General features: G+C 32.3%; 1 protein-coding gene across 1 annotated transcript in view; it reads left to right on the top strand.

Annotated features, from left to right (window-relative positions):
* The window catches only part of LOC140051425 (death-associated protein kinase 1-like), a 64601-nt gene extending 39100 nt beyond the window's left edge, over positions 1-25501 (top strand). Inside the window, exons 11-22 of the mRNA XM_072096637.1 lie at positions 7280-7420; positions 9448-9546; positions 10894-10992; positions 11791-11988; positions 13485-13682; positions 14237-14335; positions 16901-17077; positions 21069-21387; positions 21977-22174; positions 22677-22936; positions 23455-23643; positions 24302-25501. Coding sequence (XP_071952738.1) covers positions 7280-7420; positions 9448-9546; positions 10894-10992; positions 11791-11988; positions 13485-13682; positions 14237-14335; positions 16901-17077; positions 21069-21387; positions 21977-22174; positions 22677-22936; positions 23455-23643; positions 24302-25501 — 3177 coding nt within the window. The remainder of the gene's footprint in view (positions 1-7279; positions 7421-9447; positions 9547-10893; positions 10993-11790; positions 11989-13484; positions 13683-14236; positions 14336-16900; positions 17078-21068; positions 21388-21976; positions 22175-22676; positions 22937-23454; positions 23644-24301) is intronic.
* Positions 25502-26472: the final 971 nt, after the last annotated feature.

Here is a 26472-nt window from a genome sequence, read left to right as displayed (position 1 = left end):
GCGCACGATATATTATGAACATTATAGAGTGGAGCTGTGGATTGGTGGTTATGATGCTTGCCTACCAATCCAAGGGTCCTGGGTTCAAGTCCTGTTTATGTCAGGATTTTTCTAATGATAATTTACAACTCGACTCTCAAAGACTATAATATGACTTTGTTTATGTAGAGCATCTAGTGTATATGTTTGTCTTGTGAACAGAATTGGCACCTTTAAGAAGGATAGTGAATGAATTCGCTTATGGTTATCTTATATAAAATATATACAAATTAAAACATGACTTGCTCTATGATTTTCTTATTTTTTTTCATATTTTCCTTACTTTTATTTCATTTTCCATTTATTTTTACCCTTAAAAGGAGGCAATAAATTTGGCATGCATACAAATTCACATAGTAATAAGTACAGATTTGCCATTCTTCTTTTCTTATGGAACCCAAACATTGGAATTTGTAAGCTAGTAAGCTACCGTACCACTCACTATTAACCTGATTATATTCTTTATACAATTAATTGATTAGTTATCGGCGCCATCTCTTGTTCTCGGCAAGTTGTAACAATGATTATTATTTGTTTCATTCTTCCACACATATTTGGATTTCGCCAATACAAACAGAAATGTCTATGTCAGGTTATGTCAAATACATACTGCTATGAACATACATTAGATTTAAGAAATGAAGTCAATATATTATACCCGCCAAAGGCAAGTGCAATAATCCATTTAGCGCCAGTGGTTGCCAATAGACATCTGTGTCTGTGTGTAAATTAATGTTCAGTTAAAATATTTCTTAGTTTACAAGTAGTAGAACATTTCCTTTACATAGTAAGTGTAAAGGTGCATTTATGAAATTTCTGGAGATATCCCAATTCCATTATCCCTTTTTACATGGACTTATCAAGACTTGCTCTGGAGTTTAAACACAAAATTTGCAGTTTAATAATAGCAAATATCCTGGATTTATATAGCGCCTAATGTTGTGAAACCTCTAAGCGCTGAACATTATTACCCCAGTCATTTTTTTTATCAAACACGTATGGAAACATTATAATGCAGCTACAGTAGTAATTAGCACAAAGTTGTGTCTTGATCTATAAACCAGGTTCCCATTTATACACCTGGGTAGAGAAAGGCAAACGTAAGTAAAGTATCTTGCCTAAAGATACAAGCAATGCAACGAGAGTTGGATTTGAACCTCGATCTCACGATCAACACACTGCGCCACACACCCTCAGTGTACATACTGGTCCTTTGCAACTGTAGTGACATTTTACATTTGTACAAAAATATAAATGCTATCTGGTGTTTTCATGAGTAGAATTAGAATTTAGCAAAACATTAATATCAATGAGCTGAAGATTCAGTTATTGAATATTTGTTGAATATAATTAAATGTATAAATTTAATTTTACAATGCAACCGGATTAATTCATAGGTTTTTTTTCGTAACAACATTGCTGTATAAAATACTATAGCATGATAGAATATTTATTAATAAAACCAAGGACAATTGAACAATCTGTTTAAAAATGTGAATATTTTCTTGCTGAATAGAACGGCACGTCAGCCTACAGAAAAATAAAACCATTTTGTTGCATTGAATGATATTCACTCACAAGTAATCACGCTTATATAAAAATTCTACTAAAGATGTTTTCAAGTGCCGTTTGCTAAATCATCTATTGAGATATGGGGATGTTAATAATAGCATTGACCGGACAAATTTAACATTCAAAGCATAGTAAAGTATCTACTAATACGACAAGCAAGACATTAGCATCGTGTCTTGTCTTCTACTAAATTGCTTAGAATTTTTGTCTCAAATCTTTGGTTGGATTTTAAATGCTGTGTTACATTGCTGGAGGCTGTTAGGCTCATGCAAAACTCAGTATGTATCATTCTTTTTATTCATTTCTGGCTGAAAATCATAATATTGTTGTTGTAAAATTCATGATTTTAACTTATTTCTTGATAATTGTTAAGTTTATGATTTTAAACTTATATTTAAAGATATATTTTTATAGTTGAATTATTATTTTATACTAAATTGTTATTGTACTGTTTAGTATCTACAGTACTTGAGGGAAATTATTTCATCGTGATATTTGTTTATCATAATCAGTAATCATCCTCTTTGTTTTCATCATCATCTTCTTCATCTTTCCCATTTTTACCATTACTATATGTCACTTTTATCTTTCCAGCAGAAACTGACCCAAAATTCATTTCATATTCTTAACAATTTTGTAGAAATTATCTACATACAAATAAAGTGGGAAAAAAGCAATTACAGTGTAGAATTCATGGTGGTAAATTTGAGTCAAACATAGGTGATTACAAAAAATATTGAGAGAATCAGTGCTTAATTAGTTTTGTAGATTCAATTACTATACTGTTAATGATCCTTAACATCCATATTTGGTATTGTGTACCATCTGAAACCAACAGTTTATGAAATATTTGGCTACTGCATCATTGAGGTTCTGATGATGCATTTTATTCATCAAATTAGAGGCCTCACAACAAAGTTCAAAATTAAGCTGATACAATAAGTTTGTGAGTGGAATGGTACAAATAATGGCATGATGTGAATGATGAAAGGTTATATTTCCACCGGCGGCAACAGCCGAGTGGAAAAATAATCCAACGATTCCACGTCTAATTCTTCCCATAAAACTAATCAAAATCATATATGATCACTCCAGTCTAAAACTAATTTAAAGTCTTTGTTTTGGTCTAAATTAGTATGTATATCTCTTCAAGAATTCTGTCGCGATAGGAGTGTTATTGATTTTAAAATAGGCGGCACTGTTGGATTTTATGTTCAGAAAACAGTTTTTTTAAATGCAAATTTTTTTGTATACGAAAAATAGAGGAAAAAATATACTATTGCACGTCTGCCATGTGACCCACCAATATTGCTCGGTTTATGCATGTACTGTAATACAGTAAACATTGATAAATCTCCTTATACATGTCAATGCACTTTGAAAGTACATCTTCAGATTTGGTTGATTATGGCAAGGAAATTGACATCTTGAAGGAGAATAACAAGAGGATAAATACCAATGCCACTGACATCATTCACAAATGAAATGAACTTTTAGCTTAAGTGGTCATTATTAGGTACAATTTGGCAAATAATAATGCACTATTAAACAAGGGGCTTATCGATACAATGGAAACATGCGTTGTTATAAAGGTTGAAGTTTCCGAGAATATTGGTATTTAAGTATGGAAGAAATTAAAGAGGATAACATTGTCCAAAAACACTAGGAAATATGATGCAAATTTAACTAACATTGTCCAAAGCACTAGTATTGCATTTAGGAAAGAGAGGACGCTGCCTATATCATCATAAATCGACATCATGAATCCAAAAGGATTTCTGGAGGAAATTAAAAAGGATAACATTGTCCAAAAACACTAGGAAATATGATGCAACTTTAACTAACATTGTCCAAAGCACTAGCCATCACATTTAGGGAAGATAGGACGTTGGCTATATCGTCATAAATCGACAATGGATATACTGACGAATGCACCAGTTATCAATGTGAATGTGAACAGAATGTAATGTCTCTGTGGTTATAAGTTCTAGGAATATTAATGAAAGCTAAGGTCAACTTAATGTTCGTTTTAGTTCTGCTTCCGTATAATTAAAATACAAACTGGTAATTAACTGTTCATTAAACTTTAGAATTAAAATCCTTGATGTGATTGTGTTTGATGAAGACTCAAACATGAAAGTATGTATAACATTGATATTAAACAGATATTTATATTAATTTTCTGTGCGCGTGTCAACATTGTTTCTTCTCAATGTCAGCACATTTTTCATGCATACTACAGTAAGTTTACTTTATCAAGATAAGATCCGAATTCAGTGAATTATACACACAAAAAAAGAATATTGTATTAATTAGTAGGAAAAAATAAAATTTTTTTCTCCAAATTTGTTATATAGCATCATAATTTCTCCACAGTCCAATTGAATAATAAGGTTTATTCAATAGAATAATGCTTTTAATTTATTATTACAATACTATTTCTTTTGAATTAAAAATCTACTTTTAAGCGTTTTTCATACCTGCTCCAGTCCGACCTTTGGCAAATAAAATCACATCTCACTATTTCATTTTGACTGTGCACCAATCTTAACTGCATGTTGGTCATTAAAACGTTAAAAGTTACTAATGCTGTATGCACAATCTGACGCAAACTGGGGCCAGAGCCGGATTAGGGATAGACTCTTTTAGAGACTTTTATTTCTAAAATCGATACTAGCACAGAGTACTGTACAACTTCTACACAACAAATAGAAACATGTAGTTTCGGTAAAGTGTTTGATGTCAATGTACTTAATTTTATATTAAGTATCTTCATTTCCTTTCTACGAAACAGGTGTGTTGACACACCTTTCCAAGCAGGATACAGTTAACATAAGAACAATTGTATATCATATTTTAAATCATATTACATATTCTAACCACTCATACAAGGCATTCACATAAAGAAGAATATTACCTAGATATACTGATATCAACACAATTCATAATTATGTGCTTATTTGTTGGTTTTGCAGTGTAATTTTCAGTCTATAAAACTCGCAAAGATTCTGATTAATTTGTAGTTCATCTGATATTTAAAATGTTTTTGCTAAGGAGGTTTGTTGAACATTTTCACACACAAAACAGGTTCCAAAAAATATTCTCATACAAGAATCGTGTTAGGAGGACAAAACAGGTGAGAAATGTAAAGTTAATGATTAAAATCTAACAGCTGTTTTTATCTTCTCTAGGATTTAAATCACAACAGCAACTATTTTTATTTGCTTTAGTATAGCATTGCAATCTACGATAATTTTTAAAAGGGTAATAGATTTTTTTTTTATCTTACTATAATTCTTAACTCAGTGTCTGTTTAAAATTAATGTTGCAATAAGAAGAGTCTGTATTAGCTTTTATGTTTGATCAATTGTCATTAAAATGTTCTATTTGTTTCATCTTTATAAATGAGATATTATTTTCATTTTCATTTCAATTGGTGTAATTTTTGTGTAAACATGTTTATTGTGCAAACGCTATTGTACAGTGTTGTCGCTGGTTTCTTGACGAGCCACAATTTTACAATATATGTACTAATATTTGTTTTTATTCATAATTGTTAAAAGCTCTGTAAAGTTCTAAGAAATCAAGTACACATGCGATGATACCGATATTAAGTAGCTTTGCACTAGCGAGCTAAGTTAATTGATCAAATGATTTGCCCTACTGACGTTTACTTGTACTATAAATGTCGTAATTGTACCGCAAAACAATTGTGATTCTCTTGTGAGACTCGAACCCACCACCTTCATATCACTAGCCTGGCGTTTATACCTCTAGACCACAGAGCTTGTGCTGATGTTTAGGGTTAGATTATAGTAAATTGCTTGGGTTAGACTGAATATATATATGGCGCGTAACTTCTAGAATCAATTGCTTGCGTTACTACATATATATATACCAAGTACGTCAGAGTTGAGTAAAACATCTGACCAATTATCAATGCCTTTTAATATAATCACATTTTTTCTTTGAATAACTAACGGAATAATCACCTGATGAATTGGCAATTTCAACACAAAAATTAAATTTTGAATTGAATCAATGGAGTTAGCAACATTGTATCTTGGTTTGTAGGTCATAGTCAGCACAAACTAGACCACACTCCGCACTACTAATCATTAAATTATGCCAGATAGTAATTTGATCCATAATTAGTGTTGATTAGAGTTACCTGCTCAATTGAATATAGATTTAGACACTTAATTGGATTGAAAGAACAAAACATCAATTCTTATATGTGCTGCTACTTTGCTATTAAAATCATTCTAATTTGATATGAGGATAATGCAGTATGGTAATTAGGTTTGGTCTTGATGTAAATATTATTATATTTATTCATTGTGGGCTTGATGGAAGAATGGAGACTCAACACATACTTTCCTGAACACTGGTCTATCTTCATTTATCACCAGCTCTTTTCGAACACCAGCACTTCCGACCACTACCCTCCAGCATCAGCCTCCGGCCTTCCAACATCAGCCTCCTCCCAACATCAGCCTCCTCCCAACATCAGCCTCCTCCCAACATCAGCCTCCTCCCAACATCAGCCTCCTCCCAACATCAGCCTCCTCCCAACATCAGCCTCCTCCCAACATCAGCCTCCTCCCAACATCAGCCTCCTCCCAACATAAGCCTCCTCCCAACATCAGACTCCTCCCAACATCAGCCTCCTCCCAACATCAGCCTCCGCCCAACATCAGCCTCCTCCCAACATCAGTCTTACCAGAACACCTGCCCTTATTACCCTTCGGTATTAATTTGTATGCTTCTTTTTGCTTATAAACCAATTAAATTGGTTTCTTCAATTTGCGTGCTCAAACCTTTTGCATAATTCTGTCTCTTCAAATTGAACATGACTTCTTCTCATGTAGCAGATTAAATGTCATTTTTATTCTTGCACGAAAAAACAAGATTTCATTCACGTTCTTTATCAAAGTCAACGCAATGTTGATTGTGTGACTGATCCACTGAAAGAAAAAAAAATTGCTTTTGCATTTAAGTGCTTTTGATGTTAATGCTATTTGCAATTCCTAAGGACAGAATACATTAGAGAGATTCACATCATCATCCCAATACTATTCAACAAGCTTTGCTGTACAACCGAAACTTACAGCTTCAAAACAATCCTGTTAAATTTCCCTTGGGAATGCGAGAACAGCGCATGTTATTCCGGTTGTGGTCATTGTTGGATTATTGTGAGTGTTTTGCGATAATCTAGTCTGATCACTTTAGATTCGGATTTGGTTTATAATTTGGAATGTGGTACGGTTTTTCCGACGGGGCTGTCGATCTATTTATGCGAGTGTGTGTGGACGTTGAGACTATAATTGGCTGTAAGTTCAAATCCAACGCTAGTTGCATTACCTATATTCTTAAGCAAGACACTTTACTTACGTTTGTCTTTCTCCACCCAGGTGTTTAAACGGGTACCAGTTAGATCAAGACACAACTTTGCGTTGATTACTAGCTTCATTCTGGGACTGTGTTTGATCTAAAAATTAGGGGTAATAGTACAGTATATGTACAACGCTAGGTTTTACAACATTAGGTACTTTATAAATTCAGGATGTTATTATATTGTATTCCATCCAATCAACTGTTTCTTCGTTGTCTGCACCAGTTTTTTATGTGGACATAAATAAGTATTCTTTCTACTTTATTTTTCCAGATTTCAGATTGCGATCCTTCTTGTGAAAATGAATCGATTGTCTTAATGGCTTTATTCCATGCCGTGGAAGAAGGCAACTTACTAGGAATCAAGGAGCTGGTTGCCACTTTGACGTCTTTTGATCCTGATCAAAAGAATAAGGTGAGTCAACTGGTAATATTAATTGTAATCATTTCTTTCTTTCAACTAAAAGTAATGGACAAAGGCAGATTCCCAATAAGATGAAAATCTTGTGACAGGATTGCGTTAACAAATTTTAATTTGAAAAAATTTAATTTAAAAGTTGTGGCAATGGAGTTTAATAAGGGGATATACTTTTGCCATCTTATCGAGTGGTTTCCCAATTATTAACTAACTTTGCCACCTAGATACATAATAACGTTCACAATTCAGACTATAGCTAATTAATGATTTAAGGAAGAAAATTACTGCAAATGGTATGATGGAATTCTGACATATATCTGAATCAATACTTCAACTGACAAAACAAAAAGTGCATATCACTTCATTTGGAGTGTATTAGATTTAGTTGAAGAAGGTTAATTAAACCAGGGATTTAGCTGCAATAATATTTGTTCAAATTATTCTTCAAGCAATAATTATAGTTGAAATGTTGAGTTGAATTTGATTCTACTGTCCATTCAGTTTTAACCTGATTATGTTTATCATTTGTTTCAAATGGGTTTTATCATTTTGTTTACATTAGCATTTATAATAATAATATTAAACTCTCAATTTTTTTCCCCTGTTGTAGCATGTGTATTGGCTACTGTAAAGCTGTGACTACACCATAAAACTTTATGTGACAAAAAAATATAATGTGCCTATACATGGAAATGATGATGCCATAACACTACCATTAATATAAGCATATCATTACAATATTTGGGCACATCACACTAATTTGATAGTGTAGTTTAGAGCTTAAAGCATTGTTCGCACTTTGACCTGAACACAAATATCAAACATTATATCTGATTGTAACATAAATGATCATTCTATTATAATGTCGGTATACTGAAAACTTATTGCTTTTCTGACCTATATGTAACCATGACGATAACATAGTATTGATGACGACGAACTGTTTTTGTCTTACATTACAGAGGTTGCAGTTTGTTTTTATTCAGTTGTCTAATATTGGATAATTTGTCAATTCAACAAAATGAAAATTGGGGGAGCATGTGTGAAAATTTCCTTGTGCTAGCTGCAGCTCTGGAAAAACCTTTTTGACACTCATGGCTTGTCATTTAAGCTTGAGCTAGAAAAATAAGGGTGGGGATGGGTCTCTTGGAAAACATTTTTGCACTCATGGCATGTCATACATATGCTTGAGCTAGAAAATGTGAGGAATAGGGAGTGGGGGATGTGGTGTGATTTTGAGTACTGTCACTATGGAGGCTGTTGTTGCTAGTAGTACTATACCTTTTCAAGGTTTATGCGTTCAGATTTTTAAAATTGCATTTTTAAAACATTCATAAAGTTGACATTTTGAATGTTTTGATAATTAATGTCATATAAATTGGCAAGACCTTTTTCTCAAGCTGAGAAGTAAACATATGTTACACTATCAAAGCTTATGTTAACATTTTTCATATGTGAACTTTGTTGACATTCAAATCAGCTTTACTGTAGAGTGCGTATAATCTGATTTAATAGTCTATTTAATTATAAAGTGGCGTACTTGCAAAGCACCGATGACATGATCTATTAATTGGGTTAATTGCATGTCGAGTTATGTATGACATTACAATCTTTATAAAGGTAGTTGTAAGTTATATAATATACAAACAGTAAACTTTTTTGGGGGTAACCTGATGAATTTATTTCAACACAAACATTAAACATCGTTTTATTATTTCTAGAAATTATTTTTTTAAACATATTTTGATATTTATAAATACAACTGCCTGTTTTGAATACTGTGAATTTAAATAAATAAGTCCTATTTTTTATATTTTATTTCAATATTTTTGAAAACAAAAATTGAATAACCATTTGAATAACAATATTTTTATTACATTATTAATCTTTTTTATGTTTTCTGTGCAAATGGAGTATAAATTCACAGACGTAGAAACTGTAATGATTTTTTATTAATTTCAGTTTTCTAATATGGAGAAATCTATATTATAGTCATATAAATGTAAGATTTTTTTGTTTTCTAGCATGGAGAGACCTGTTTACATATAGCAGCTGGATGTGGATATGTGGATATTGTGAAGTTTTTTCAATCAAAATCAGCATCATTAAATGCAAAAGATAAGGTATTAAACATTTGTTCATTATAATAAAATAAATAGTAGAAAATACAGTCAAATGTCCTAAATACTGACAACATCATATATATGAAGTTCCTTCAATCAAAATCAGCACCATTAAATCCAAAAGATATTAGGTAACATTTGTTATAAAATAAATAGGAGAAAATACAGTCAAATGTCCTAAATACTGACAACATCATATATATGAAGTTCCTTCAATCAAAATCAGCACCATTAAATCCAAAAGATATTAGGTAACATTTGTTATAAAATAAATAGGAGAAAATACAGTCAAATGTCCTAAATACTGATAACATCATATGAAGTTCCTTCAATCAAAATCAGCACCATTAAATCCAAAAGATATTAGGTAACATTTGTTATAAAATAAATAGGAGAAAATACAGTCAAATGTCCTAAATACTGACAACATCATATATATGAAGTTCCTTCAATCAAAATCAGTACCATTAAATGCAAAAGATAGGTAACATTTGTTATAAAATAAATAGGCGAAAATACAGTCAAATGTCCTAAATACTGATAACTCTCGCAAAATATATTCTTCTAATTTTGCATTATAAAACTAATGGCAAGCTAATTCTTATGGGTGAAATGTACAGTGACTATTGATTACCTTTTTGAAACAAACTGTGTAGGCCTATATTTAAAGAATTGGTATTATTGAAAAGTTATCTAGGGTGGTTTTTATGCTTTTTTTTTAATTTGTAGTGTACCAGATTGACATATTTAACTATATTTTTTACTTTTCATTACTCATTACAAATATGTCCACCCTTAAACTACTGGGGCACCTTCTAATTGATTTTAAGCTGTTTTCGAATGATGAATTTACACTAAATATTTTTCCGACTAAATTATTTAAATGGCTTTCATGTCACAACAGACAGAGGTCATACCAAATATAGAATGAATTTAATTTATTTGTATAGTATTAATATCATAACAAGATTATCATAATAAGAATAATTACTGAATAATATAGACTTGACGTTAGAATAATATTTATATTAAACTAAATGTTGGTAATATTTGTAGATATTATAGAACACCTATTAGGGAACATGTTAAGGACCCAACTAAGTGTCCCTCAATAGGTGTGTTCTCTGAATTTTTGTTTAATGACAATCAAAATTGAAAGCAAAATTGATAGTGCTGCATAGACCTTTGGTTAAATTGATCAAATTTTCAAATAAATTGTGGCACTCAAAACTACCTTATTTCCCTGCTTTTCTTTCACAGGAAATTGTCATCTGAATAGGAATGTCCCAAAGGAGAAGCACATGATATTTTCAAATTACATTCAAAAGTTTCTACTTTTTTTAATAGAGAGGAGACACACCTGTACATTGGGCCGCCAGACACGGTCACACTGGAGTGGTTGAGCACTTAAGACAGGAACAATGTCCAATTAATGAACAAAATAAAGTAAGACATAATTATTTTGTGAGTTTTTCTTAAACACCTGCAATACATGATTACATTACAGTTATTAAGCATCATCACTATTGTGTGTTATTATCAATTATTAAATCTGAGCGTTGAAATATTTGTTTACACAAAGATGAAATTGGTTTTCCAAGAAAGAGAGCTTACATAAACTTACATCTGAACTATAATTCACCTGTAGTGTTCAGTGGAACTATATAATTCACCTGTAATGTATTGAAAACTGCTGAAAATATGTGCTAGTTGCAATTCAAAATTTAAGAGTATTTAGACATTGGACGAGTCTAGTGGCTGTGGGTAGGTACATACTCCCTGTAGTCATACACTTGGTACTGGTTCAAGTCTTTTAATGTAAGTAGTGGAGAACAAGTATTCTCAGATAATGACTTAAAGCCCAGTGTACACATCTGACTCGTCACTTAGGATGACCCTAAACAGCGTATGCTGACAGTCAAGGGGCCTTCTAGATGAGTTATGATATTAGTGTCTGTGTGTGATAGTGGCTGTGTGTGTACTGGTACACCGGGGTTACCCCCTACTTGTCTCGAAAGATGTACTAGGTTCTTTAAAGTGCACATGAGCCAGATGTTTATAGTCCTTATCCTTATTCTACCACCAGAACCATGGAGCGAGTGAGGCTCAATCCTTTGCCGATGTTAATATGGCAAGGTATTACGGTACTGTCTTGACTGATTTTTACTATATGTAACATCAATTTCTGAATTTAAACAAGTTTTCTAATGTTCCAAACATTATCATTCTATATTGTATTTTCAGGCTGGAGAGACCGGTCTTCATGTAGCTGGTCGCTATGGTCAGGCCGATGCTGTAGACCACCTGTGCCACCTGGGCGCAGATACAGACGTCCAGGATGATGATGGTGAGACGGCGTTACATATCGTAGCGTGGCATGGCTACAGTAACATCGTTCAGACTATATGCGATGCAGGTGCAAATCTCAACCTTAAGAATAAGGTCAGTATGATGATGAAGCTCTTGTTGAGTACATAATATTTAATTGCAAGGTAATTCTTTTGTTGAATTTCCACATATATTAAAGAAGCAGTAAAGCCTTTGAAATATAGCAACATTACAGTATACTGCTGTTCACTACCTATAGTTCACTTACCTATATTAATTAGCTTTATATCTTTTATCAAATATGTTGTGAATTTTGCATGAGCCAGTCTTATTAAATACTTGCTTTTTTAAATGTAAAATTCACTCAATTCATCATTTTCAAACAACAACATTTCAAGTACAGTTTAAACTAGGTCGATAATATAATTAGTAATTATTATAGTGAAATACTCGATGGTCCTACTGGCACAATATTTATATTATTACAGTATACAAATAAGGAATTTTTATTTGGAAGGTGCGAATATCTTTAGTTGAAAAATTGACTGCTCTGTTATTCTCTACTGTTCTAAAGTAAACTTTTAATCAATTTATCCATCGTAAATCATTTGCGAAAACTAGCCCACAAAGTTTGGCCATTTAAAGAGGCAGTGCTCCAACTTTGGACGCCGAGTAGTAACAGTTATAAACGGCACGCACTCTACAGGTTGATTTTTGAACGTGGATCAGCCATTCCATTAGGTAGAACTAATACCGAATGACATGTGGTGTGTAATTTACCAATCAAATGGCAACAATTACATTGCATAAATGTTATATGCACAAAAACATTATTTACCAATAATTGGTCTGTTTAAATATGTATTTTCCCCCCGAAAAAAAAAATTATTACAATTTTGTTGTTGAATATGCAATTTTAATGTCACATAATATAGTTATCCACTTTGACCAAAAATTTGATTGAAAAAAATTTATTTCCCTGAAAAAACCTGTACGGTAATTTAAAGCAAAAAATAGTCAAATTGGCTGCCAGCCAATGAATTTTTGGTTGAATTTAGCCATTTATTTTGTCATTTTATAAATGAAAACATTTTTTTTTTTTTTTTTTTTCTACAGAAGTGATTAACTTGATTAAAACTATAATTGAATCTTCATTTTTCATGTTTTTGAGGGACAATACATCTTTAAAAATTTTCAAAAAATAAATAAAAAGTTATACTGTATACTTGAGGGTGACTATATATGTAATATTTATTACTTTTTAGTAATTTTCAATTCATTAGTTTTACACATTATGAAGGGCTATATTTGCTTTTCAAGGGTAATGTGTTTTAATAAATTGACAATACGTCTATTTACATTGATTATGAGGGAATTTGTCAATGTCAAATGTTTATTAAAATGAAAATTCCAATAATAACATTTTATACTATGTAATGATTTATTGTACAATATTTGTAAAGATAATATAGTATCAAATTTTTTTTTAGCAATTTGTTTATATATTCCGTGTTGTTTTTAATTTCTTTTCTTTTTTTTTTCTTTCTCCTTGGTATTCTGTCAAACTTTAGAAGTATATGAATGTTTTTTACTTTATTAATTGTTGTTAGGATGGCGAAACACCACTTCTGTGTGCTGCTGCCAGAGGTCATTTTGATATTGTTCAAATTCTTGTGAAATCTGGAGCTAGACTTGATAGTCCAGACCGTCATGGTCTTTGTGCAATACATCTTGCTGCAAGAAGAAACCACTATGACATCACCAAATACCTTTGTGATTCTGGATGCAACACTAACTTGAGAGACAAAGTAAGTGTTTATATAATGGTAAATTAAAATGTATTACTAGAGTACAGCACAATGAGACACCCCCAAGACCCAGCAAACTGTCCCCTTAATAGTGGTGTCACTTGAATAGAATAAAGTTGGTGTGTAAAACCATATTTACCCTTGTTTTTTTTGTGAGAAAGTGTCCTCTTATAATACCAAGAATCCAAATTGTTAAGGATAACATAACTTCATTCATCCTGCTTTTAGTAAATGGAACATACAATACAGGAAAACCCTTCGGAACTCAAAAAAGTGTCCCTCTTTAATTAATGTTGTTCCCTAAAAATGGGTTGGCCTATAGTGTTAAAGCATATATTTCCCCTTGTTTCCCCAGGAAAGTGTCCCCTTTATAGGGGTGTCTACTAATACTATTGTATACTGTATTATTTATACAGACTAACCATGGAGGTAAAAATAATTAAAAAAATGTTTACCTCCATGGACTAACTACCGTAAATTAGGTTTTTTATTCATCAATAAACCATGATATAATTATGTATATTATTTTTTCACGAAAATAAATGTTCTTCTAGTTTGGTGAGACTGGTCTTCATGTAGCGTGTAGAGATGGTAATATTGAGTTAGTAAAGTTGTTACAGAGTGCCTGCTGTGGATTGGATACGGCTAATAAGGTAGGTATGTTATAATCATCAATGATTAGAAACATCTAGTTGTTTTTCACCGAATTGCCTGAAGACAAGTGAAGTTTTGGTGTAGAGTTTCCATCAATCAGTTATTGTCTCTATCTACTTAATGATAGCATGTAAAGATATATAAACATTAACATTTCAATTACATCTTTAAAACGTGCAGAAAGATGTTTGAAAGGGATTGTCACCCTTTGGTGACATTTATTCTTTTGGCATATTCTTAAATTTATTCATTTAGCATCCTTTCAACAATACATTTAAATACATAACGATGGAGTAAAGAATAATATTCTTTACTCCATGACATTAAAATATTAAAATATTAAAATTGAATTAAACCAAAGTCAATTTTTTCCAAAGGGGTCCATAATCAAATAACTAATAATAAAATACTATACATAAGATCTCCTTCATTGAGACACTCCAAATAAGGGGACATTTTCAAACAAAACGAACAAGGGGAAATTGGTTTACACTACAACCAACCCCTATCCAGCGGACACTACTTTTAAGGGGCGTTGTATTGTCACGATATTATTGCTCTTATTAATCATGACGTCATTTGATTGGACGTGTGAAATATCATCAAAAGAAACATAGATGGTTATTCTATAGTTCTAAAATGAAAAGTTTTTATATTTGTTTTATGTATGAAAAATGCATATTTGTCTATTTATCGTTGATTTTAATCGTCCTAGTGTAATGCATGCATTGTAAATATTTTATTAAATCCTAACCTTATTTCTGGATTGTCACCTTTTCAAATTGGTGACATTTGTATTTGTAACTTCTTTGCTGCCTTATAAATAAATAACCAAGCATATATTAACAATACTAGGGAGGTTTTGCAGAATACGAAAACGGATACGTCACGCACACGTATTCATTTTTCGTAAGCCAGTAAAAATCTGTTTCGCATGGAAACAAAATATTAAGGGCGTCGTCCAAAATATGACTGCGGTAAATTTGAGCGAAGCGCAGGTACGTGTTGCTTGGTGTTTGGCTGCCTGGCCTAGCGTAACATTAATGCGAGTGAGGACTTTTAAAACTGCTATTTATCAAAATTGACCTGGCATTTTAGTAAATTACTTTAAATAAAAGTATAATTATATATAATCATGAATCATTCCTGATTCAAATGCAAAATGTGCAAAATAGATAAAAAAACTATACTCGTTTTGTAGTTACGAATATGACTGGTGATATTCGTCAACACGAATACGCTTTACGAATATGAAATGGGGATCAAGTCAAAAGTTTCACAAATGTGTGACGTATCCGTTTTCGTTATCATATTCGTAAGGTTGCGAAACATCCCTATTAACTGCTTTGCAACCTGTGTGGTATATTCAGCATTTCTGAAAATTATAATTTAGAAATGTATTAAACTAATTTACTTTTGATAAAATACAAGAAGACAGACAATCAATACTATATTTTTATAATTTCTCTTAAAGTGAAATAGTTGTAATGTAGCCATCAATCATCTTACAATATTTTGAAATGTTCAATATATTATTGGCAACATGGAAATGGGAAAAATTATGGCTAAAAATTTAATCGAAAAAGTGTTTTGAGAATTGCGTGTCCATTATCTTTATTGCCGTGTTGGGAATGCGATGGAACTGGTAAAATTAATTTAGTAATGTACTTGTGGTTTGTGTATGTAAAGTGATAGTGTTCCCTGGGGGTTATGGTAGCATAACAGAAATTGAATACTTGTTTATTACTATTTCATCCCTTATTATCTTTCCAATCAGCCTTAATCGACATTATACTTTGCTCATCTTTGTATCATCATCATTAACATCATACGTACAACATATCATTAGAAAGTTTTTGCAGGAGCATGTAAACGTTAACTTTAACGTTATTTCCCAATATGCAACGCACAAGATCCGCCCAATTTGTTAACAAATCAATCTGCACGTGCGCAAGCATTACTAAAAACTTTAGTTACGTTCGTCGAAGAATCATTTGCAAAATAAATAAGAAACCAAATGGTAAACTTAAAGTTATGTTTTTAATTAAGCCAAATAATAAGAATTGGTTATCGCAATATGCTATTTATTACCCAATATGCATGATTAAACATGTCTAGCTAGGCATTCCATGATTTGTTTTAATAGAAGCGGTGTATGTCGCGTGCGAAACCAACAAGAACAAGTAAGTCATCTTCCACTCCCATACACCCAAAAAAGGTTAACATTTGCATTTTTGTGTTTTAACACTATGACCAACCCCTATTCAAGGGACATGGACGCCTGGACCTAAATTTAACTAAGTTGAGTCAGAGAAAGTGCCGTACCAAACTCAAAGGTAGACGAAAAATAAATTAACATGACGTCATATTTCATTGGTCAATGTAAATCGAAAGATTCTCCTTATATTTATATGTCACCATCCTCATCAGCATCGCCACAATCCTCTTCATCAATCACTTGTCACCATTATTATCATCATCATGATTATTATTTGTTGGAAAATAAATGAAAAATTGACTGTTATAATATCAAAACTAATGATTTTTTTAAATATATATTTTAGCATGGTGTGACAGCCGTGCAGATGGCTGTGAAGCATGGACATGTTGAGGTTGTACGATTTCTTTGTATGGCAGGATGCCGACTTGAACATTGCAATGATGATGGCTTGACTGCAGCTCAAATAGCCAACATTGAAGGACATAATGAACTTATTGAGATGTTTAACCAATTACAAGGAGTGAGTTTTAGTTTCAATTTAATGATTTGTTTTATTTGTAATACATAAAACAAGATGATTGAATAAATACTTGCGAATTCTCATAAGTTTTAAATACAATTACAATTACGTCAAAGTTAAGCAGACAACTGACCGATACATATATAATGAGGGTGATCCATCCAGCAATTGCTGATCATTAGGGACCCTCAGAGGTTCACAAGACAAACATATACACATATACCACTAGTATTCGAATGCTAAGTATTAGCCCTTCGAATGCCAATAATAGCATTCCAGGAGTAGCATTCGAATGCTTTGTGAATGGTAAGCGAAGGCATTCAGCTTTGGTAAGGGGCTCTACATAAACAAAGTCTTCTTACAAGTCTTTGGGAGTAGAGTTGTAATTTTGTCCTTAGAAAATCCTGACATGTGACGGGACTTGAACCCAGGACCCTTGGAGTGGTAGCCAAGCATCATAACCACCCAGCCACAACTCCACTCCTGACAACCAATCATAACTCAAGATTTGAAAATGCGTGAAAAAACACAAACAAAACCAGATGTTATCAAAGAATGTTCTTATTAAAGTAATGTAAAAATAGAATGCACGTCATAACCGAAAAATATTACAAAATAAATTGAAATTAGTGTTATCACACAAAAATATCAACGAACAGGAGAATATTACATGACTTCTACAAAGGACTGGTCTTAATTGTGGTCAGTATTTAGGAATAAAATATTTTAATGCATTAAGGCCATAGATGAGCGGTAACAGTAACAACAACAAAAATAGAATGAGGATAGATACAGATTCTACGTTGGACAAGCTATGTGGTTTTCAGCTTACCGTCACTGCTTGTCTGTGTAAATTTGCCTTTATATACACAGTCAGATTAGATCAGATTACACTGTATTATTGTGATCTTCAACTAAGCCTTTTAGAAATTTAAACATAATTTTTCTTCAATTTCCTGCCTTTTCAATGCATGCATTGAGAATTGAGCCATCTCATATTTATATCCAAAATATATGTTGGATAATAATTTATTATTTGACTTATTCAAACAGAGTGCTTATGGAAAATATTCTAATTATTATTATAGATATTAGATACTATATTAGTTGTAAAATGATGCATATTACAAATGATATTTATTATATAGTATAACCTCTAAGAGAAGGAATATTTCATTTCTTTATCAGCCATAAAAAATTAAAAAATACACAATTTGAGAAGGCAAGGAATAACCACAGTTTAAACGACAACTTTGACCAACGAACCGGTTACTCCATCTCTATCTCGGAATGAAATTCAAAAAATAATTATTCATAAAAATACTTTAAAAATCATTAAAAATCAGATTAAGAAAAAAAAATGCTTAAAATTTTACAGTTTACCAAAATAAAAAATTCTATTCAAAATTATTATTTAAATATATTAAAAACATAGAAGAAATGGAATTGTTTATTTCTGTCATTTTTTTGGATGGGGAACTTTTCTCCTGAAATTAATTTTTGAGCATTTATTTCAACTGGGATTAGTTATAGTGAAGATGTTTATTTTACATTATCTACCTATGAGCAGGGTGTGACCTCTAAATATGAACTAGAATTGCTACAAAAAAATTGGTTGATGTGTAGAAAATTGTGTTAATTTTCAAAATATTACTGTAATTGTAACATTCTAGGATGAAGCATTGGAAGTAAAACTTGTTTGGGTTTAAAAACCCATTTTTATGAAAAATTAATGTTTTAAGAGATCCTAAACATGCCAGGTGTGAGTATTGGCTACATGAGAGGCAATAGTGTACAATGTGTTCGGCACTGCAAATATTAATGGATTATCAACTCCTGTACAGTACATTCTCTTTGTATCTCCTCTTTTATTAGCTATAATTTCTATTTTTATAACATTTTCTTCTATTAATACTCTATTTTATATTAAAAATCATCAGTTTGTTTTAATAAACTGTTAAGTGCTTGAACATGAAACACTATGTGAATTTAAAGCTCTGTCTACACTATCAAACTTTATGATGTGAGTGTGTCCATAAATGGACATGATGGTGTCAAATCACTACCATATTTGGGCATATCACTATCATATTTGGGTAAATCACACTTTTTTTTTGTCAAACTAGTTTGATAGTGTAGACAAAGCTTTAAATTATCACTGTGGAAATGTAATATAAAGAACTTTACAATATTATTGTATAATACATATTATTACTAAACTGTATTATTATTCATAGAGTAATAAATCTTTATAATTAAATCAAGTTACCGTTGGTTTGGGTGGAGGAAGAGGGGGTGGAGGAAGATGAGTTTAGAATGGCTTTCAATGCATGTTGCTTTGTTAAGTACTATATTGCTGCAAATAAAAATATGTTTAACATTTGAATCAAAGCTTTACCATTTATACATCAAATGTGAATTTCAATTATCGAAAAGAAATTCTTAGAACAACTTTCAGCATAGCATTTGATAACACAGTGGCATTTAATATGTCATCAATCTTCGTCCTTAACGTAACATGTCCGCAGCGATTATCAACCAGTCACATTGTCTGACGTGTTGATGAATTGTTACGAGTTTTGCTAATATATCGAATATCGTATGACACAAGCTAAAACCCTTGTTTATTTCTATTGAATACAAACTTTTTCCATTTGCTATCATGAATGTTTACTTCCAATTCGACTGTAAACACTCCTATTCAAAACAGTTATTAATACTAGGTATACACTCCTATCTAAAACAGTTATTAATACTAGGTATACACTCCTATCTAAAACAGTTATTAATACTAGGTATACACTCCTATCTAAAACAGTTATTAATACTAGGTATACACTCCTATCTAAAACAGTTATTAATACTAGGTATACACTCCTATCTAAAACAGTTATTAATACTAGGTATACACTCCTATCTAAAACAGTTATTAATACTAGGTATACACTCCTATCTAAAACAGTTATTAATACTAGGTATACACTCCTATCTAAAACAGTTATTAATACTAGGTATACACTCCTATCTAAAACAGTTATTAATACTAGGTATACACTCCTATCTAAAACAGTTATTAATACTAGGTATACACTCCTATTCAAAACAGTTATTAATACTAGGTATACACTCCTATCTAAAACAGTTATTAATACTAGGTATACACTCCTATCTAAAACAGTAATATATTTACAATCATGGGTAAGCACTGCTAATCAAAACAGTTTCAATTAGTATAACTATAATTCGATTTCTCTATGTTTAGGGAATGTAGTCAGTGCTTTAAAACTATTTTTAGGAATTTTAATCAAAATATCTTGTGTTTTTTTTTTTCTTCACATTATTTAAATGAGTAGACAACTGCTGATAATAATTCTTTATTCATGAAACTTGTATATCTGTCAATAGGAATACTGCCTGTATAAATATTAATTCATTGTAACAGGCAGCACTTATATTCAAAGTGTCTTAAGCTCTGTCTACACTATCAAACTAGTTAGACAAAAAAAATGTGATGTGCCCAAATATGGTAGTGATATGACATCATCATGTCCATATATGAGCACATTACTTTTTTTTGTCACTTAAAGTTTGATAATGTAGACGGAAATTTAAAAATTCCTATTGTTTGAAGTTGATGAATTTTAAACACAAGTTAAAAAAATGAATAGATATTTATATAAACAGTATTCTTCTGACCAGTCTAAAAAAAGCATACTCACTGAATGCTTAAAGGTTGTGTCTGATTTAAATCGGAGAAGAGTAAAATTAAGAGAAAAAGAAAGAGTAGTGTTACTCTTCCCCGGTTGAAATGATTCATTGGCATCTTCTTTCATCTTTTTTTTTTGTCATTTTAAAGGTACTTTATAAACTTTTTTTGTGTAAAGCTTTTTTATTAAGTAGACAACCATAATTAATTGATGACATTACACACACACAATCTAAACTGTAGTTGTTTGCAAAAACTATAAATACAATTTTTTTTTTGTCATAGAGTCGTACCAGGGAACTATTTATCCACCAGATGCACACTGTGACCGCGCCACTGAACCGTATCAAGTTGCGATTTTTTGGGCATTCAGGTGTTGGAAAAAGCACTATGATAGATTCTCTTAAGTGTGGTATGTTAAAAGGCTTCCTGAAACGATCCAAATCCAACCTGTCACTTTTAGGAAGGAACTCGACACGGAAGCAACCATCGTTAAGTGATAGTTTAGCGAGAAGTAGGCGTCATAGCTCAATGTCATCGGTAAAAACACACATAGACTATCAAAGTACCAAAGGAATTGATATCACCAATGCTGGCATTCCAGGTTTGTGTATTACCATCTCAACATCCAGTATCTTTCTAGGATCCTGCCTTCTTCCTTTTTATTATTTTAAAATATTACTACACATATTTTTATAAATCCAAAGGCAAAATACTGAAAAAATGACAATGCTGTGGGTATCAGGTTGGATCTCAATGGAGATACAAAAAAAAGCGAAAAGCTAAATCAAAACGATAAAGTAAAACAGCCAGAAAAGTTAGCAGAGCTTTCGGGCAACACTAGCCCTTCATCAGTGCAAATATATACACTATATTGTTTGAAGGTTGGCATGGCGAAATCAATATGTTGATATCAAGTTTGTGGTTCACAATGTTCTGAAAAGAACTGTTGAGTTTCTCAAAGTTTCGATCAATCTACTTCAATCGACCTCAGGAGTGAGAACGTAGTATATTGATCGAAACATCAAGAAACAAAACAGTTCTTTTCAGAACTATTATACATGTGATGTACCGCAAACGTTATATCAACATATACTGTATGTACACTTTAACCGCTCCATTATTGTACACACAAAATGGACGTAAATAAATGTTTATATTTAACAAATTATAAATTTGTATTTTGTCTTTAGGAGCTGGTGATTTCAGTATTTGGGAGTTTTCAGGAGCAGAGCCATTCCACATATCTCATCATCATTTTATAAATGATGGGAGTGACAGTATCAACGTCATTTGTTTTAGTCTATTGGACTCATTTGAGGAACAAGTTGAACAAGTCACTTATTGGTTAAACTACATCAAGTCAGCATTACCTGCAAACCAAACCATTGGTTAGTCTAAGTTATAGACGATGATTCAGCTTAGCATATCAAAGATCAAAACGGCCAGTTTTGGCGCTATGTAAAAAAAAACTATGTACATGTTTGTTTGTTTACCGTTTTAATATTAGAATTTTGAGTCAGCAGTTCCCAATAAAAAAAGAAAAAACATGCTAAAAGACAGTGAAGAAATGTCAAAAAAAAACATTTCATAACAAGTTCAAAAAAGAATCAATTTTAACTTTTTAATCAATTAATTAAACTTTCTTAAACAATTTATAATATACAGTAGTATATTGGCCAAAAATAACTTTTTTCCTTGCTAGTTGAAAAAACTGAGTTTAAATATTGTCTACTGTCATTTTATCCAAGAAGTTCATTTTGCATTGTGTTCTTAACCTGGGAGGTCTTTATACAGTATTAGAATATTCATAATAAGTAATTTAACACAATGTAAAGAGGCTTTAAAATGATTTTTTTTTATACTGTTCAATATCTAAATAATTTTTTTCAGGATATTGTGGAAAGTATTCAAGCCAATTGCGGATTATACTTGTCGGTACCCACGCTGATCTGCGCAACTGTCCTAAACTGTCTTCTGGAGAGAGTGTCAGCGGCGAAGGCAACATCATTCTGTATCAAATGAAGAAACGATTTGGACGATTATTTGATATCAGTGAGATGTTGTTTGTAATGGACACAAAGAATCCACAATCCAAAGACATGAAAATGTTACGCCAACACCTTGCAAATATAAAGAATGCAATAGTTAAAGTAAGAAAACAGTTTTACAAGTATATAAATGTATGCCATTTCCATTCATCTGGTACAACTGCCTTTTTTCAACGATTTATAATTTGTGTTAAAAAAGCACACAAAAAATACTAGCACAACAATTTGTAAGAATAGATTAAGGTTGTTTCGTTCAATTGGAAATAATTCTACATGTTGAGGGCAGCAAACATAAAAATATGAAAAACACAATTGCTGTTTAATCAAAATTCCATTTATAATCAGCACGATAAAACAGCTCTTTCCTAGATTTGAACCTGTGACTTGAGACCACAAAGCATTATGATGCAACTTTGACTAATTATGTTAATAACCTACAAACTTTAGTAGAAAGATTTTTCTATCAGAATGTCCCAGTATAACACATACAAATCATTAGCAAATATGCATAACAGACCAAATAAAAACAACTCCCCTGTCAATATCCTAACCCAGTAAACCTTAAATGTATCTACATTTCAAATTTAAGTTGAAGAAAAACATGTTTGTTATGATTTCAGAATGAGCCATACATGACAGTATTATGTGAATCCGTTGTTGTTGCTTTGAATAATTGGAGAAAGTCCTATGCTGACTTCCCTGTAATGTCAACTCAACAATTAATAGATGCAATTCACTCGGATGTCAATCCGTTAGCCAATGATCATCAACTTAAAGAAGTTATCCAGCAGCTGAAATCTATGGGTGAGGTAAGGGACCATGCCATACATTTCTTTGCTGCAAACTTGTTTTAGTTTGCTGTTTAGGAGGCAGTCACTGCCATAAAACAGTGTGTGTGATTATCCCCATAGTCTTGCTAAATAACTGCATAAACAATTTAAGAGTAAGCAATGTTGTTACTGCAGTAAACTACAGTAAAAGAATAGTAATGGAAGATGAACTTTGAACTTATAGTATGCACTGGGTAGTGAGGACACTCTTTGTATTAAGTTACTTCAACTTCCTGCTCTTGAAAAGTCTCATGAGTAAATGTGCTAGTGTTAGTAAACAAGAAATGACAGGGTGTGCTTTCAAAATATGTGTTCCGTGTACCAGTAAATGCACTTTTCAGCTAAAAAATATTATCGATATTCACTTCGGAACATTTACTGTACTCGAAGCTATTTCAAAGGCAGCTGATTTGCATATTTTGCTTGTATTAAGTATCGCATGAACATTCGTCGAAAATAATTCTTGTTTAAAATGTCGCGGCTTCGGTTGCCTTCATATCAGAAGAAAGTCCATCTAAGCATTAATGTTAAATAACATTTCTTGTACGGTTGGTAAGTTTAAATAATTTTTGGCAGATCCATATATAAGAACAGTTTGTCAAAAACTTCCACTTAAACCTTTTTGTATTTTTTTTAGGTACATCACTTTAAGAATGATTTGCTGCATGATCTTATGTTGATTGAACCAAGATGGATGACCTCAATTGTGTTAGGTCAACTTCTATCTTTCGAGTTCTCTGACCAGCCATATGGTTTATACAGTGTTCATTACATGCAGTCAATGTTCCCTCAAGCTGAAGTTACGGACATTATACAATTGCTCGAAGCAATGGATATATGTGTTCATGGAGCTGTCTGTGAGTTCCCATCGCTCTTGTACACCAAACGTCCGCCATTAATCTGGGAGAAGCAGGGCGACAGTTGTATGGTTTATGGAGGAACACGACTCCAGCTCTCAGATAGTGGGTGTGTTCTACCTATAGGAGCATTTGCAGAAATTCAGGTGGCCTTAAGAAGGAACTTCCACCAAGACGTTGATGATCCAGAGACTGAGCTTATTTTATGGCGTCATGGTGCCAAGTGTTCGACTGCTTCAATGGAAGCGTTATTGTCACTAACCAATGAAGGACAGAGTGTAGAGATTGTTGTTAGAGGGCTAGAAGATGCCCAACAGGGCTGCTTTGTCTTCATGGAAGACTTAGTACACCTGGTTGAACAGGTGTTTGCAGAGCTATACCCAGGGTTACTGTTAAACCGCGACATCATCAGTGCTGCCCAATTAAAAGAGCATCACAGATGTCTTATGGTTTATGAAGGCAAAAAGATCTACAAGACTCTTCAAGAGCATCAGATCAGCATGTATAATGAGGTTACCGACACAAATGAAGAGTTCTTGGATTTACTTTTTTTTGGAAGCACTGAAGTCGATGCAAACATTGTGCCTGGTCCACATTTGCATGTGTCCCAGTTACATCCATACACACTCAGACAGTTAAGTATGTTATTAGATCCTCCAGATCCAATGGGGAAAGACTGGTGTCTTTTAGCAGTAACTATTGGCTTGGTAGAAAAGATTCCAGACCTGGATACTACCAACAGGCCGTTCAGTAAAGATGAATCTGACAGTCCTACGGTTAGAACCTTGATGGAATGGGGTGCAGATCCAGAAAACACTATCGGAAAACTGATTGAACATCTTAGGGATCTTGTACGGGAGGATGCAGCCAGGGTCATTTTAGAGACGGCGCCATTGTTTAGGTTTGTTCCTGAAAGTCAAATAACTGAGGAAGCACAAAGAACAAGTACAACTTCAAGTTGTAGTGTTGTATCAAGGTGACTAATGGTGACTAAATGATAACTGCACTGCAAGATCATTACCAGGTCATCACTAGTTACCAGGTTACTATCTGGTTATTGTTAAGGCAATGGTCTACTGGTCAATATTATTGCTGGATTTATAGAGATTGAGATTCAGGTCACTACTCATATCCAGGTCAACACTAGTTATCAAGTTGTAAAAGCTGGTTGTTTTCCAAGCAACCTGATAACCTGGTAACCAATCTAGTTACCAGGTTACTACTACTAGTTATTGGCTTGCTTGTTCAAAGCACTTCTCATAACCTGGTAAACAATCTAGTTACCAGGTTACTGCTAGCATATAACTACTTGTATCCAGTTCACTGCAAGTAACCAGGTCAATGTTATGCAGTTTTATTAGGTCACAGTTGACTAGACTACATTGGAGTACATCCAGTTACACAGTTAATAACCTGGTTACTTTTATTTTCAGATTCTAACAAGGTATAATACTGACAACTCTCTCTGGTGCATACAAACATATGTAATAGAATCATTTACTGCAATATAGTTGGGTTTATGGTAGTCATAGATACAAAGTAATCATGTATTATATTATTAAAGGTGCCAATTGTTATATCCATCTCAAAAGAAACCATGTATCCATGTACCATGATATTATAACCAGGGTAGAGTAAAATTATAATTTCACTTTTTCCTGCTGTACCTCCATTGTTTGTAGATGTGTAATGTATGATAAACGATCAAACTATAATGCAATTGTAAATATTAGTATAGATGAATATGCATATACAATATGAATATGCATATACAATATGAATATGCATATACAACATGAATATGTATATACAATATTAGTTGTATATGCAATGATTTACATATCATAACGTGTACAAACTCCAGTGCAATTTTTTTATATTTTATATCTCTCTGTGTTTTAATGTTTGTTGTCTTAATTTCTTTTTTTCCGTGGCACAATTTTAAATTCCT

This window comes from Antedon mediterranea, chromosome 6 (assembly GCF_964355755.1).
Source record: "Antedon mediterranea chromosome 6, ecAntMedi1.1, whole genome shotgun sequence".
Lineage (NCBI taxonomy): Eukaryota > Metazoa > Echinodermata > Crinoidea > Comatulida > Antedonidae > Antedon > Antedon mediterranea.
The sequence above is the reverse complement of the archived record's forward strand: the minus strand, read 5'-3'. Positions and strand labels throughout refer to the sequence as shown.